At 37.2% G+C, this 16,167-nt stretch overlaps 3 protein-coding genes across 4 annotated transcripts in view; all 3 read left to right on the forward strand.

Annotated features, from left to right (window-relative positions):
• Nucleotides 7-7,711, forward strand: LOC105180262 (F-box/LRR-repeat protein 15). Of its 2 annotated transcripts, none has more exons than XM_011103965.2 (17): nt 7-374; nt 1,012-1,195; nt 1,281-1,413; nt 1,505-1,604; nt 1,689-1,886; nt 1,963-2,233; nt 2,308-2,406; nt 2,503-2,591; nt 2,665-2,764; nt 2,879-3,049; nt 4,397-4,549; nt 4,792-4,952; nt 5,081-5,279; nt 5,470-5,936; nt 6,028-6,091; nt 7,079-7,165; nt 7,269-7,711. In XM_011103965.2, the coding sequence occupies exons 1-17, from the start codon at nt 19-21 to the stop codon at nt 7,347-7,349; spliced, it is 2,913 nt and encodes a 970-aa protein (XP_011102267.1). In that variant the 5' UTR covers nt 7-18; the 3' UTR covers nt 7,350-7,711. The 2 variants fall into 2 exon arrangements, with proteins under 2 accessions (XP_011102267.1, XP_020549941.1); XM_020694282.1 differs by having other exon boundaries at nt 4,502-4,549.
• Nucleotides 8,149-9,959, forward strand: LOC105180349. The gene is made up of 2 exons (XM_011071026.2): nt 8,149-8,390; nt 9,246-9,959. The coding sequence occupies exons 1-2, from the start codon at nt 8,321-8,323 to the stop codon at nt 9,851-9,853; spliced, it is 678 nt and encodes a 225-aa protein (XP_011069328.1). The 5' UTR covers nt 8,149-8,320; the 3' UTR covers nt 9,854-9,959.
• Nucleotides 13,020-16,167, forward strand: part of LOC105155317 (LRR receptor-like serine/threonine-protein kinase ERECTA) — a 6,831-nt gene continuing 3,683 nt past the window's right edge. The window contains 13 exon segments of the mRNA XM_011071217.2: nt 13,020-13,589; nt 13,911-14,049; nt 14,234-14,305; nt 14,403-14,474; nt 14,552-14,623; nt 14,760-14,831; nt 14,919-14,990; nt 15,090-15,161; nt 15,249-15,320; nt 15,399-15,467; nt 15,563-15,634; nt 15,748-15,819; nt 16,147-16,167. Of these exon segments, the coding sequence (XP_011069519.1) occupies nt 13,466-13,589; nt 13,911-14,049; nt 14,234-14,305; nt 14,403-14,474; nt 14,552-14,623; nt 14,760-14,831; nt 14,919-14,990; nt 15,090-15,161; nt 15,249-15,320; nt 15,399-15,467; nt 15,563-15,634; nt 15,748-15,819; nt 16,147-16,167 (1,001 nt within the window). The 5' untranslated portion in view covers nt 13,020-13,465.

Genomic DNA, 16,167 nt, shown 5'->3' on the forward strand with positions numbered 1-16,167 from the left:
GGAAATGAGGGTGAGGAGATGGAGAATGATGATTCTAAGTTAGGGTTTTGGGAAGCTTTTGACAATGTTGGTGGTGAAGGGAAGGAGTTTGGGTCGCAAGTGAATGATGAGAGAGCAAACAGGAGGGAGAATAACAAGAGGTTTGACTTTGATGGCGAGAAAAGCCATGATCTTTTGCAGCGGATAACTGACGTGGAGTCAAGATGTCCCACTACTGGTGGTAGTGAAATTCAGGGCCTGAAAGTGGATGTTAATTTGAATTTGGGGTTGGGTGATGAGCCTTCATCTTCAACATCGACAGCCATTGCTATGGGAAGAGAGAATTGCTTGGGTGATACTCAGAATAAACGACCAAAAGTTCATTCTTTTTCTCTGTGAGATTTCTTTCTTTCTATAACTATGAGTATCTCTGTGTTGTTGCATGGATGTGCCTGTATTACCATTGCACAGTCTCGTACAAGATCTGTTGTTGTGAATTCCATTCCTTGCCTATCATTGTCTGATTGAGCTTGTGACTCTCATTGGGCTACTGGTAATAGGTGGAACTTATTCTATTGCAAAATTAGTATGAGGCATGAGAAAGATATACACGGAAGAAGCTAGTTATTTTGTCCATCACCAAGTTGAACTGAAATCTAATCTTTTTAGGTTTGTTTGGCTTTTCCAGGGGTTCTGAGCTTGTCAGTTAATTGTCTTTCTAACCTCTTCCAGTGGTTAGAAAGTCTTTTTCTGCTCCTCGCAAGCCACTTACTCTACTTTCTTCGTCTCATAAGAATCACACTGTTCGATCCACCTATGGATAGTGATCTAAATTGAGTGTTCCAAGATGGCATAATTTCTTAGCTTTGTGTAAATATTCTGGACCGCCTGGCGGTATGTCCTGGATGCCCTACCAGGTGGACAGGCCAGGAATTCTTGTGTTGCCGTCAGTTTTCTCCTCAGAGATATGGCCCTTGGCCCTTGCCTATTACAGAAAGCCACTAGCCTAGTTGTAATTCTTCTCTTGTGCAGGGATTGGAGCACTAGTTTCGAAAATGAAATTCATTACTTTGCTCCTGTGCATGAGGAGATTGGTGATGAGGTTGTGCCTGATTCTACTATTGCTGGGGATGATGCTGGAAAAAATAGTGACTCCTTAAAAATGGGAGACTCGTTAGAAGTTCGCATGGATCTTACTGATGACTTGTTGCATATGGTACATAAATGTTGCAATCAGAAGAAATTGCTAGTTCTTATTTGTTTGAAGTTCAGTTGGATCTTACTATTGTTTTGTGCTGTAGGTCTTCTCTTTCTTGGATCACGTTGATCTTTGTCATGCAGCAAGAGTTTGTAAACAGTGGAGGGATGCAAGTTCTCATGAAGATTTCTGGCGTTATTTGAATTTTGAGAATCGACCCATCTCTGTGCAACAATGTGAGTACAGTACCGATTTCCAGTGCTATAATTTAATGCACAGATATAGATTTCTGCTACATAGCATTGATCAGTTGTTTGGTTTTTTCAGTTGAGGACATGTGTCAACGATATCCAAATGCTACTGCAGTAAATGTTTATGGTACTCCTGCTATACATCAACTCGGAATGAAAGCAGTCTCTTCATTAAGGTAATTTAAATATTGATACTTTTAAATAAATTTTTTAGCTTCGCAACCTCTAGGATGTTTCTGATTTTTATTATTTTGCCCCAGAAATCTTGAGGTTTTGACTTTGGGCAAAGGCCAGTTAGGCGAAACTTTTTTCCAAGCCCTAACTGATTGCCATATGTTGAGGACTTTAACAGTGAATGACACTACATTGGGTAATGGCATTCAGGAAATACCCATTTATCATGATAGATTGCATGAGCTTCAGATAGTGAAATGCCGTGTGCTCCGTGTTTCCATCAGGTGATAATTGTTTCGAGTCATATTTTAAAATTCTATTGATGCATCCATGATATTATAAATCATGGTTCTTTCTCAGGTGCCCACAGCTTGAAACCTTGTCTCTAAAGCGGAGTAGTATGCCACACGTTGTTCTCAATTGTCCGCTTTTGCATGAACTTGATATAGCTTCTTGCCATAAGCTTTCGGATGCCGCAATTCGTTCAGCAGCAACATCATGCCCACTCTTGGAATCCTTGGATATGTCAAATTGTTCATGCGTTAGTGACGAGACACTACGAGAAATAGCTATGTCTTGTGGAAATCTCCGTTTTCTTGATGCTTCATACTGCCAAAACATCTCTCTTGAAGTAAGATCTCTTTTTAATTCATTTTCACTGATAGCATATGTATGTTTTATCTAACTTGTGTTTCTCCTCGGGAGTCCGTGAGACTGCCAATGTTGACAGTTCTGAAGCTTCACAGTTGTGAGGGTATTACATCGGCTTCTATGGCTGCTATAGCTCATAGTTATATGCTAGAGGTTTGAATTAATGCTTACATGAGCTTTTCAGCAATTTGCAAGTTAGATAAATATTTACATTGGAAGTTGCTGATATTTATTGTATATGTATTTTAGGTTCTTGAGCTTGATAATTGCAGTTTATTGACATCAGTGTCTTTGGATCTTCAGCGCCTGAAGAACATAAGGCTTGTACACTGCCGCAAGTATGTCCTAATCTTGCCTCTAAGCCTTAACATGTTTTTTTCAGGGAGTAATTCTTTACTCGCATATTTGCAGATTTGTTGATTTAAATTTAAGAAGCAGTGTGCTGTCATCAATTACTGTTTCCAATTGTCCTTCTCTCCAGAGAATCAGTATTACATCAAATGCCCTTAAAGTATGCAATCTCTTCAATATTTTGATCAATCTCCTGCTCCGATCTGTTTATATTTTCCTTCAATTTATATTGTTAAACCTGGGAATAAGTATTTTCCCAAAAATGTTCTTGCAGAAATTATTTTTGCAAAAGCAAGAAAGTTTGACCATGTTAGAGTTGCAATGCCATTGCTTGGAGGAAGTAGACCTTACTGAATGTGAATCTTTGACAAATTCCATTTGTGAAGTTTTCAGTAGCACCGGAGGCTGTCCTGTACTGAGATCATTGGTGCTTGATAATTGCGAGGTTCATCTCTGTAATTCTTGTCTCTATTACTTCTGTAATGTCCTCTCTAATATTTGCAATTTCTATCAATTTGCCAAACTTGATCATGAGGAGCAATAATTTTGTGTACTAATAATATACAACCCACCCTCTTATAACTATGAAGAAGCTGAATGAGGTCATTTAAAAAAAAAAAAATTGGCCCCTCAGTATTTTAAAGTATTTATTGTTATCCATGTGGAGCACTGGTTATCTACAGCTGATTTACATATTTTAGTCTCATGGGATAGTAATATGCATTCTTCAGTTTTACTTTCATTCTTAGTCATCAGATATCAGAAAAGGGGACGACAGGTATGCTTGGGCTATTAAAAAATTTAGACACAAAAAGTGTAAATTGACAACTGAAAGAATATTATGCTTCTGGAAAAGTCAAACCTGCAAGAGAAATGATACTGTTTCCGACCTACTCTTCAAGTGATATTGGTGCCCAGGGCATTCATAGAATCATATCTTAACCTGTTTTGTAAGTTCAAGGGAACTCTTTATTTCTAAATTGGAATGCGTTATGGGGATTCTTTCTTGAAGTGGAGGCCAATCTGACACAGAGAAGTTTATACTGAATGAACAGATCCTATTTCAGGTCTATTTGTCATCTATGGCCCCTACTGTAGTGGCAGGTTCTCTGTGGAATGATGTTAGCTGTAGCATTATCTCTTTCGGTTGCTAAAGTTATGGTACTGCTGTACTGTTATTCACAGGTTATCTGTTATGCTGGGTACTTTCATGCTCAAAGGTCTCCCTTTTTCCTGCAAAAAAGAAAAAAAGACAAATAATTCTCTTATCCTCGCGGTCTAACTTTTTTGTGGAAGAGTAGCCATCACTATAACTTTCCCACGTTAATCATTTCCACTGGAAGTATAGGATTATTGTGGTGCTCATATGCCAACATCCATTGACATTATACATAGATTTGATGCCCAATGGAGTAGCTTTACTCTCTTATGGACTGCCTTTCCAGACACTCAAACTGCCAGTTTTGTGCCAAATTACTGGCTTGCAGCCTCCCCCCTGGATTGTATTGCATAGGGTGTCATTGTTTAGCTGTTTCTCTTTCTGTTGTCCGCATATGCTAAAGTCCGATATTACTTTATTTCTGCTTCACTCTTTGTTTGCTTTTGGGTCGTCCACCTTGCAATAGTTGTGCGATTCCTTTCTGATAATACTTAGCTATCTTCTTTTGGTTGCATTTGTGATACGCACATTCGGCATTTTCTTGTAAAAAGATATATTTTCCTATTCTTGGTCTTTCCATGGGATGTTGTATATCATGGTTATTATATCTAATAGTAGCTATTGCACTTACAGAACTTGACAGCAGTGAGCTTCTGCAGTACTTCTCTTGTTAATCTTTCACTTGCTGGTTGTCGTGCAATAACTTCCGTTGATGTCACTTGCCCTTATCTTGAGCAGATATCATTAGATGGTTGTGATCATCTTGAGAGAGCAACATTTTCACCTGTAAGTGACCATCATATTATCTTCCTTATCTCGTCTATGGGGTTTGGAATCATTTATATCTTATTGCTGCCTTTAATAAAAAAAATGTTTTTTCGATTTTTTATCAGAAATTGTTTCCATATCCTGTTTGCATCTGTTCATTTATAATTTTCCTGTAAACTTAAACATCTACCATTTGAGATGAATAGTACTTGGTTACTTTTACTTATCATGCTTGTGGATCGATTATATTTCAATTGCAGGTTGGTCTTAGGTCCTTGAATTTGGGAATATGTCCCAAATTAAATGTACTCCATATTGAAGCGCCACGCATGGTTTCTCTTGAATTGAAGGGATGTGGTGTATTATCTGAGGCATTCATTGAATGCCCGCTTCTGGCATCTCTGGATGCATCTTTTTGCAGGTGATTCTCGGTTGTACTGATTCTTTAACACATGTCACTAGCAATATCTCCTGTGAGATTTTAGTCGATGCTTGATTGTCTATTCTTCATTGTGTCTAACTGGTTAATTCCAATTGGTGCTTGTGCAGCCAACTCAAGGATGATTGTTTATCAGCTACAACATCATCATGCCCGCTTATTGAATCCTTGGTATTAATGTCATGCCCCTCCATTGGCGCTGATGGACTTGCATCTTTGAACTGCCTTCGAAGCTTGACCTACCTCGATCTATCCTACACCTTTTTGGTTAATTTGCAGCCTGTTTATGACTCCTGTTTTCATTTGAAGGTGTGTTATCTGTTTCCATTAGATATTTGGGACTTGAAGTATTCACTCCAAGTGCTTTTGCTGTTTCTTTCATGCCTTTGGTTTTGTATGTATAAATCCAGGACAATCTAGGTTCACTGGTGGTAAATTGAGAGAAGTTGGTTGTTGTTGACTGCATGAAGACTACTTGTGTTTTTTTCTGATTTTGTAGGTTCTAAAATTGCAAGCATGCAAGTATCTTTGTGATACATCCTTGGAGCCTCTCTACAAAGGCAATGCTCTCCCAGTGCTCTGCGAACTGGACTTGTCCTACGGGACACTCTGCCAGTCAGCAATAGAGGAGTTGCTTGCTTGCTGTCAACATTTAACTCATGTCAGCTTGAATGGTTGTGTCAACATGCATGACTTGGATTGGGGTTCTCGAATTGAGAGGCTGTCTGCCACGAGCACTTTTCATGGGTCGCATGAATCACCTTCTCTTGGAAATGTCGTCATGCCTCAATTCCAAGCCAACCGGTTGTTGCAGAACCTGAACTGTGTTGGGTGTCCGAATATCAAGAAGGTGGTTATTCCTCCTACAGCGAGATGTTTCCATTTATCATCATTAAACCTTTCTCTGTCTTCGAACTTGAAGGAAGTTGACATATCATGTTGCAATTTGTTTATTCTGAATTTAAGGTATGTTTTATCCCACTATATAATCATGTTACGCGTGATAGTGACGCACTTATTGTCCTTCCCTCATGGTGGTTTATCTTACTTTGTCAAGCAATTGCAACTCCTTGGAAATATTGACGCTCGACTGTCCAAGGTTGACCAGTCTTTTTCTTCAGGTATCTTTTCTCCTTATTTTAGAGTATTGTAACATTTGATATGGTAAGTGTTTGTGTGCAAGGACTGCTGTTCATGTAAACCAACTGCCCAGGCACCACAAAAATTCCTTAATCTCTATGAGTGGCTGTGGTTGATCGTTCTATTTGAGATTTTTATTGAATATGCTTGCAGCTTTTTTCTGTTTGATATTTTTTTGAGTTGTAAATATTGCGATACTACAGAAGTTTGGATATGTGGTCTATTCTGCTCTGTTTCTGAAAGTCAAGGCAGTGCACAGGCTTTCTTAGACCAGGCTAAACCAGCTGTGAGAATTAAATCCTTGCATCATGATTCCTATTTTTTTGAGAATTTGCTGATTGAGTTATTAACATGCTTCAGTAAAGACTGTGGAGACTCTAGTCTCAGTACGCCCAAGTACATTTCATTTTATCCATTCTGGAGCTTCATAGTTTTTATGTGACTCCAGTCAATTTACTTGATCTTTTGGTGTGTTATTCTGTATAGGTGGGCATGTGAAACATCGGGAATGGTCATATGTCCAACTCATTTTAGAACCTTTTGATCCGAATATTGTGGTGTAATGTTCACTTCAAAATGTATGATTTATGGTTCGGAAGTCGAGCACCTACCCCTTGGGCAGCATCAAATCCCCCCCTTCAGAATAACATACACGCAATATAGGAGTAATATAGAGGAAGTCGCCCTTTATGGTTAAAAACCAATAATAGGAGTTCAGATTTGAAAGGCATTTAGAGCTGCTACAAATATCTTTAGCTAGTGGGTGAATGGACATTTTTATGAGTAATCATTAATTATATATACATCGGAGTCCACGATTTAAGTACTCTTTCCAATTCTGTGATGTTGCATAGAGCCTTTAATGTAACTATTCTTTGAACCTTGTCACTTACCAGTCGAACTTGCCGCCTGTTTTTGTAGCCCTCTAACCCTATTTATCCTTTGTTTTGCACATATGGGATTACCAGTCCTGTAATATCAATGAGGAAGCTATGGAGGCAGCCATAATGGGATGTAACATGCTTGAGACGCTTGACATTCGGTTCTGTCCAAAGGTAGGACTTCATTATTTTGTGATCATTATATTGCATCGAACCTCAATGTTCTAGGTAAAAGTGGACATGTTCTCTATTTATGATCTTTCTTTCCGCTTAACAGATATCGCCATTGAGCATGGGAATGATTCGCGCAGTATGCCCGAGTTTGAAGCGCATCTTCAGCAGCTTAGCACCAACATGATGCTCATCAAGTTGAAGCATTGGCTGAACAAGTTGTTTGGATTTATAGAGAACTAGCAGCATGTGAACCATTTGCACCATTCTCTTGTATATGGTGAATGTGTACCGACTCTTGTTTCAATTATTAGTGCTTGAAATAGGTTGTCTGATGTAAGAAATATGGAAAAATTGTTTTCACAGCATATCTCTTATGCATGTCATTTTTAGGAAGGCCTGCTCACTACTGCCTATAAGCTACCTGTAGGGGGTTCCGTGAGATGGTAGGGAACGTTGGCTCTGTTGTACCAAAGCAGAATTTATGTGAAATTGACCTATTGATAAATTTTCTTGATCTTGGTATGTAGTAAGTGTAACCTTTTGATATGCTTTGACTGCGGCTTTTAACTTGGTAGCCCAGAGCTGGAGCAAATAATGCAAGTCAAATTCGAGATACTAGCCACCCTTCATATGATGCTAATGCTTCAAAAGATTTCAAGTTTGTTACTTGCACTAGATAACATGACAAGGGTTCGTGAAGAACAGAACATGATCGCTCAAAACAGAGCCAGTCCCCTTTTTGTTATTGTCTTAGGGCGTTAAAATTCCAATGAAATATATAAAGTTGGGCAGAGGCATTTTTCATGAATTGACATCAAATGCCCAAAGTAATATCTGAATTCTGAAGTATAAGTTAGTCAAAAGATCAAACATTTTCCAGCCTGTGCTGAATACCTTACATAATTATATTGTTATTATTAAAATGAAATTATTGCGTCATACAGTTGAGGAACGCCTTGCAAATTGTCACTTTTTTCTGATGCAAACCTAAATTTTCATGAACTTGAGGGAGCAAACTGTTAAGCGGCTGCGTCTCCGCTGCCTATTTTAGTTAATAACTACGACCATGAGATTGAAGCAGACAGAAACTGCGACAACTACTGTTCCTTGCTTTTACAGCAACTTCTCTCTCTTTCTCGTCTCTTATTTCCACCTATGGCAACAAACACGACCCGCTTCTATCTTCTCTGCATTTTCTTCATCTCGGTTTCCGCGAGTGTTCAAAGTAAGATCCCTTCTTATCTACTTTTATATTCTCTTTCAAGAAACTCTTAAACCTGATTTTCATATACGAACTGCTTAATTGCAAGTGCAATGTCCTAAAAAGGGACATGAAAATTGGAGGAACATGATGGATATGATTTGTTTCAGTTAATGAACTTGGGTTTTCATTGTGCTCATTTATTGCCACTCAGTTTTTGTGAAGTTCAAGTTTAATTGTATTGTGGTGGTCCTTGTCGGTGTTTCCTTTTGTAAGTAGAGCATTATTTCGATTCTTTCCACATTTGCAAGTAGAATAGCATAAGAGATTGTGGCTTGGGTAAACTTATGTCTGAATTCTTTTATTGTTTTCTAGATAGATCTCCAGATGGGTATTGGATTTTCTATGCTTTCTGCAGATTTTTCTCATTTGGGATCTCGTTTTGTCGTTAACCATCTCAAATATCTATGCCCAGATCAGTTTTTTTTATTACCAAAATCTGGGATAAGTTCTACTTAGCAAAGGAAAATCTTTTGGGATTTTGTTGGCTCCGATTCTTGCTTTAAAACTTTTCACTAGTCTTGTGTATAGCTTCTGGGCTCCAATTATTGCAACTTCGTAATTGGTGTTCGAGATCTTAATACCACAAAACACTCCCTGTGGACTAGAAACGGTAGGTGTGATTACACATATAATGGTATAGTCTTTGTTAGGTGATGCTGTCAGAATCAATACAAACACATTATTGTGCAAGGACATGCTTTAGTCTTTATTAGTTCATGTACTAGTTCCATTTTGTTCCTTTGCGTGTTGGTGGTGGCATTTATGTAGTGAACATGGAGTTTGATAGAACCACATTAATTTGCTGTTGGAATGTAGATAAAGTTACGGACAACCCTGCTGACGAGCTTGTTGCCGCAATTAATGCTAATCGGACTGCAAGTAAATCGTCAGGCTTGTACAGCAACCCAGGCCTGGCATGTATTGCTCTCCAGTACATAAAGGCGTTCCAGGGCGATTGCAGCGTTGTGGGTGGGCCGAAAGCCAAGAGACCTGCTGATTCCGAGTTTGCTGAAACATTTGCGCCCAACTGTGGTGTAGAGGTCTCCACCCTTGCTCCAATCACGGGCCGTCTACTTGGATGCCAGTCCAAGTACGTGAAGCCATCAGAAGCATTTTCAGAGATTCTGATGAAAAACGAAAAGAGCCTAGAAATAGTCCATAGCAAGAATCATTCGGAGATGGGTGCTGCTGTGAGTGGCTCAGATGGTGGTGCTCCGTATTTCTGGTGTGTGCTGTTTAGTAGTGGGAAATCAAACAGCAGCTTCGTCCCGGAAGGAGGCGCTGCCAAGATAACCCGGCCTGGATGCTTCAGCGGTGCTAATGATGCTTGTAGTGGTGCTGTTGCTTTGTCCAGAAACCTTAGTCTTAGGCCTATTGCAGTGGCTGGTTTGATTGCATTGGCTTATTATGCATTCAGAGTTTGATTTTGGTTTGTAATGGACTGTGCATTGGCTTGTTAAGTAAGCCGCTTTTGGTATACTATACTTGTGGGAACAGCTTGCTTGATTTCAAAATCTTGGATTGGATACATGACCTTTTCTTGATTTCGTAGTAGGCTACGGTAGAAGAATTGGGCCTTCTTTTGGGCTATGTTCATGGGTACAGAAGAATTGACGCTTATTATTTTTTATATACGTAGATATTTTTAAACATATAAAAAGAAAATGTGAAATTGAGACATTAAATGGGCACGTGAGTGGGAACATATGTTGTTGGAGCCATTTTCGTGCAAAAATGATTTGCATGTGATACTGGGCCCTAGTCTATCCCCCAACCAGCATGATTCTTTTTTCAGATATAGTAAAAAAAAAATAGAGCCAATTAATTCCCTAAAATAAATAATATTAAGAGAATTGGTTGATCTATATAGATATTATATACAACTTAAACACGTGGTGGGTCACTTGTTTTGATGGGCTCTACATATGATTAGGCCCAATGTCACACAATTTATTAACATATTTGCACCTCTATCCAAGAATTGAATCAGTAGTGCGGTGGTTGATTCTTATAGTAAGAAAAGCTTAGTCCAGGTGTTGGTAGAATGTAGATACTAAGATCACATAACAATATCATACAGCAGAATCTTTGTCGATCCAGTAATTATAAATGTAGAAGCAATGCAACCAAATTCATAATATCATTTGTGACATCTATATTCTTAGTTATTTAGAAGAACAAAAGCTTCTGAGAAATATTTGTAAACAGTGATTGAGAGTTATAACGTAATTGGGGACATTCTTTAAAGTCGTGGGACAGGCAATGGGGCACTGAAAGGAACTGCAGGGACAGGGGCACTAACGGCGTTAAGGTGTCCGTCAAAAGTGTCAGGCTTTTGGAGAAATGTAAGCCCCACACTACTGTTTCAGTATTATTAATGTCAGAGTGAATGAATGGACAAGTGGCCTTCCCGAGGTATGCAAAGTTGCTAAGGTAACTTTCGTCTGACGGTAGGATTGAAAAGTTTCGGGGTCGTATTGCAATTTCATCCTTTTTGTGGGGCCTTCTCCCTTTTTATTTCGAAAGCCACATATATCACCTCTATCTCATCCGATATTGACTGCTGTAAATGAGTCTCTCTCTCTCTCTTTCTATATATATATATATTTTTTTTTTAATTTCATATATATATCCCAAAAATTTGATTATTTTCATCCGTCTATTATAATTCTTAACATATTATTTTCTTATTTTTGGGTAGTTTTTTGCATTTGTATTGGAGAATAAAATGTGATTTTAATGAATGAAGGGTCAATGTTCAATAGTCAATAGTCCATAGCCCCAAGGTTGAAAATTGCGACATTTATTAATATCTGTCGAAATTTATTTCATTACCTAAGTAAGTATCAATTATGAAGCTACAAACATATTGGTGGAATTAGATAGCACATTAATACAATAATTGAATACTCAACATCATTTGTGATCTTTTGAATTTTGTATGAAATTTCAACAATAGTAAATTAAGTTTCTTGTAACTTAGTAGTAAAAGTATATAGATGTTAAGATGATTGACAAAATTAAATGTAAAAAATTTGCAAATTCTACAATGCCCATATGCGAATTTGGGTATATATACAATTGGAGTCCAAATATTCAATTACATCTGGCATAAAGGTATACTAAATATTCTGTGATTACTACCTTTTACTAAATTTATCATTACAAAAAGATTACATTTATATATTGTTGCCTGAATCCGGCAAGCATTGTTTGAGACCACATATCCAATGCATGTGTAAAACGAAATTAATTTTATATATATGCACGACCACAAATGATGCATGTTGTTATTTATGGATGTTTTTCTTTTCCAATGCTCTATTATTTATTTTCCCAATCCACATTCATATCCCTTTTATTCTTCCAAATTTCATTTTTCTCAATCAAATAAAAATTCCTCTTTTTCCATATAAATCATTTGTTATTACCTAGAAAGTTCAAAGTTATTTAGTACGTTTGTAATTTTCAATCTTCTTTTGTTATGATTATCAAATTTTCTTTTCCTCGTTTCTCTATCTTTTAATTAAGCCGGGCATATACAAAACAATGCACTTGATATGTCATTATTGTATACCAATATTTTTTTATAATAAAATTTATATTTTTGGTCCTACAAGTTATAAGCTTAATACATTTGATTTCATAAGTTAAAAAATTGTCGTATTTGGGACAAGAAATCTACAGAATTTATCTTATAAGATCAAATATGCTACAATTTTATCCTGTGAGACAAAAAATATTACAATTTTTTATTCTATAGGACATATGCTAAGCCCGTAAACAAACTATGGGATAAAAAATATAATACCATCTATTGTGTAGAATCAAAAGTACAATTTTCTTAAAATCTAATTTGAATCAGAATTTTGACAGCTGATTCTGTATACCAACATTTTCTTATAATATTACATAGGACTAAAACAAATTATGCAAGAATCCATTAGTACATTTCAAAGGTACTGTATATAGAGAGAGTAAAGCATCATTGAAAATTCAGTCCAAGTAAAACAGAAACTGCAGCAATATATGGGAAATGCAGAAGAATTTTAAGGAATGCAAATTGGCAGCTATATTTAATTTATAGGATATATGAAAGTAACATGATGCACCAAGAATATTGGTAATTTGGTTAAAGAGAAGAAAAAGTGTTTTGTTGTCAACTAAAGAAAGGGTTGCTTTCTTGAGCTCTCCTCTCCATGCAAAGACAGCGACTTGGTATGGGTTGCAGGATCACCAAATTAAGAGAAGATGCAATTTTTATGACATTTTGAGGCACCCTTTATGTTTAGATACAATTATGGATATGCATGTAACTATATGTATATATGTATGTATGGAGAGGAAGCAGTGTACTGTGTGATTCAGTAAAGCACAGAAAACTGGAAAAAGATTTAATTTGGATAAAATTTGGATGCGCCCTTTAGATTTATATGTGTGGAGATTCTTTTTTTCTTTTTGGTGGGGGAATTGCACATTTAGAGATACTCATCTGTATATATGTATGGAGAGAGAAAGTGTGGTAATACTAATGAGAGAGAAAGCTGTCAAGTGAGAGCTGTAATGTAATGTTGCAGCGGGCTGGTATCAGAACTTGGCAGATGGTCTTTTAACTTTTTCCCTCTTCAAATAATTCTCCATTCTCTCTCCAATTCCACATATGCGTTTCTCTCTCTACATTTACTTACATGCAGTATTTATACCATTTATTTCTTCTCTCTCTCTCTCACAGCACTGCAAGGCTCTCTGGTGAACGATGTGATTGAACATTACAAAGCCAGAGCCTGCTCTCTTCCCTGGTCACATTTTCCCACAATCTTAAGAGTATTTGTATTTATATTCCTTATCTTCTTTTTCTTTCTTTCACTTTCATCCATGTCGGTGAATCCAAGACTTCTTCATCCTCTGATGCTAGTCTAGCAGCTTTCGCCTTTTCAAACCCTTCCCATCACCATTTCCAACTTCTCTTTTTAAATGTACTTCAGTTTGTCCTTTCCAGCAGGCTGAGGCTTAATGTATTAAGTTCTCTCTCGTTTATGGTTGAGATGTACTGCAAGCTGGTATATGAGAAGTGGGCTATGGCTAATTGTTTGAAACAATATGTTCTTGTTGGATTTCTGGTAGTGTTCTTGAACTCTGCTTCTGTGGATAGTGATGATGGTGAGTGTTGTGGTTTCGTTTTGGCCTTCTAGAACATGGGTCATCATTCTTGGTTTATTTAGAGCGTAGACTTGGAGTTTCGTATTTTAATCATTTAATTACTGTTTAACTTTTTAAAGCTTTCTTTTTGTTTGTCCTTATTACATAATCACGTCATTCTCTGTGCTAAACCTTTTGTTTTGTCTTATTAGCAACCAATTTCTGTTCAAGCATTGAACTTTCAGATTTTTTTTTTAGTCAAACTACAGAAACACTAGATTCTTGGTACTGATGTATCTATCTTTTTTCCTCTTTGATTTTTGCTATTTATTTGGAGAAAAGGGGCGATTTTGCTAGAGGTGAAGAAGTCGTTTAGAGATGTGGATAATGTGTTGTATGACTGGACTGACACTCCATCTTCAGATTATTGTGTGTGGAGAGGGATCACTTGTGATAACGTCACCTTCAATGTGGTTGCACTGTAAGGTTCTAACTATCCCCCCCCTCCAAAGATTTCCATCGGTTTAGCTGTTCATAAACGGTACTTCTACCGATTATGCAACTACATAATGTAGTCTTTGCTGCTCAATTGACTTTCTTGATGTTCGGTTGTTCATTGTCTGATATTTCCCTCAATATGTGTACTTATGCACCAACTTTTACAGTAATCTTTCAGGTTTGAATCTTGATGGGGAAATTTCACCTGCATTCGGACATCTTAAAGGCCTTGTCTCTATGTAAATTCACATTTTGTTTTCAAGTTCAGTTATATATTTTATACTTAGTGTTCGGTCTCTAATATGATATGATTCTTGTGTGTATGTACCCAACCAGTGACTTGAGGGGGAATAGGCTCTCCGGACAGATTCCAGATGAGATTGGGGACTGCTCAGCTCTGGAAAGCTTGTACGTTATTATTTGTGTCAGCAATACTGAATAACGAGTATATCATCAGAGTAGTTGAGATTATCTTTATTGCACAGGGATTTATCATTCAATGAGCTCTATGGAGATATTCCCTTCTCAGTGTCAAAGTTGAAGCAACTTGAGAATTTGTAAGTTAAAAGCAAAGTGCACTTATCTTGCTATTATTTGTTGATTATTAATTTATTACACTCTTTTGGTGATAAATAATCCTTGCCATTGCCATTCTTGTTTATGTACTAGTTATGTATTTACTGCTCTTGACAGGATTTTGAAAAATAACAAGTTAATTGGTCCAATCCCCTCAACACTCTCTCAGATTCCTAACTTGAAAATTCTGTGAGTACTGTCGGTATTGCACTTAATTGGATTATATTGTGAGAATGAACAATTTGAGATAAAGTACTTCCAAATTCATTGCTCTAGGGACTTGGCTCAGAACAAGCTGAGTGGAGAAATACCAAGGCTATTATACTGGAATGAAGTTCTGCAATACCTGTGAGTTAGACTAATTTTCTTAAATTTAGCTCTGTCATTCCAACATGGAATCGGGAACTGATTGAGCGTGATCCTCATAACATTTTGCTCTTTGCTTAGGGGGTTGAGGGGGAACAACCTACAAGGTACACTCTCTCCTGATATGTGTCAACTAACTGGCTTGTGGTACTTGTAAGTTTCCAATCACCACACTTAAAACTCCTAAGGTCATGCATTCAAAGCATTTCCTGATTCCAACTTCCGGATGCCCTGTTGCAGTGACGTTAGAAATAATAGCTTGAGTGGTTCGATTCCTGATAATATTGGCAACTGCACTGCCTTCCAGGTTCTGTACGTATCTAACCAACAGCAAATATTGTATTAAGAAATAATCGGCATGGTGAAGTTAATAATATTCTGTGTTGATAGGGATTTGTCATATAACAATTTTACTGGTGAGATTCCCTTCAATATTGGATTTCTCCAAGTTGCAACATTGTAAGTGTTTCTTCTATCTTTTCCACCTAAGCGCCATGACGTACTTGAAGCTGAATTCTGTAATTGATTCCAAATATACCGTGGTGCAACTTTAGGTCCCTACAGAACAACCGCTTTTCTGGGCAAATCCCATCAGTTATTGGCTTGATGCAAGCACTTGCAGTGTTGTAAGTGCTCTTATGTGTATTTTACATTGTGGCATTGAATTCCCGAAAATTAAGTTTGAAATTTAATATTGTCTCTAACCGCCGTTGTCCTTGAAAATTTTTGTTCTTTTCAGAGATCTAAGCTATAACTTGTTGAGTGGAACAATCCCACCAATTCTTGGAAATTTAACATACACGGAGAAATTGTAAGTAGCATGATCAGACAAGTGCTCATATAAATGTTATCGAACTTCCATTACCATCTTGCACTATGTTTGGGTTATGGAACTCTGTCTAGTAAGATGATTTACGTGTTAATTCTAGAACTTGTGTTTTGGGAACTGAGGAAGGTATTGTTTTTTTTGTAGACTTGTTTTTTTTCTCTGAGATGATTTCTGAGTTATACGATGTTTGAGTTTGTTACCTGCACATTAGAATTTGATGATCTTTCTGCACAAATTTTGAGCTATGGAACACTTATCTATTAAGAATTAGCACTTGTGTTGTTTATTTACCTCTGACCATCTCTGCAGGTATCTTCATGGTAACAAGCT

Source organism: Sesamum indicum, linkage group LG1, assembly GCF_000512975.1.
Source record: "Sesamum indicum cultivar Zhongzhi No. 13 linkage group LG1, S_indicum_v1.0, whole genome shotgun sequence".
Lineage (NCBI taxonomy): Eukaryota > Viridiplantae > Streptophyta > Magnoliopsida > Lamiales > Pedaliaceae > Sesamum > Sesamum indicum.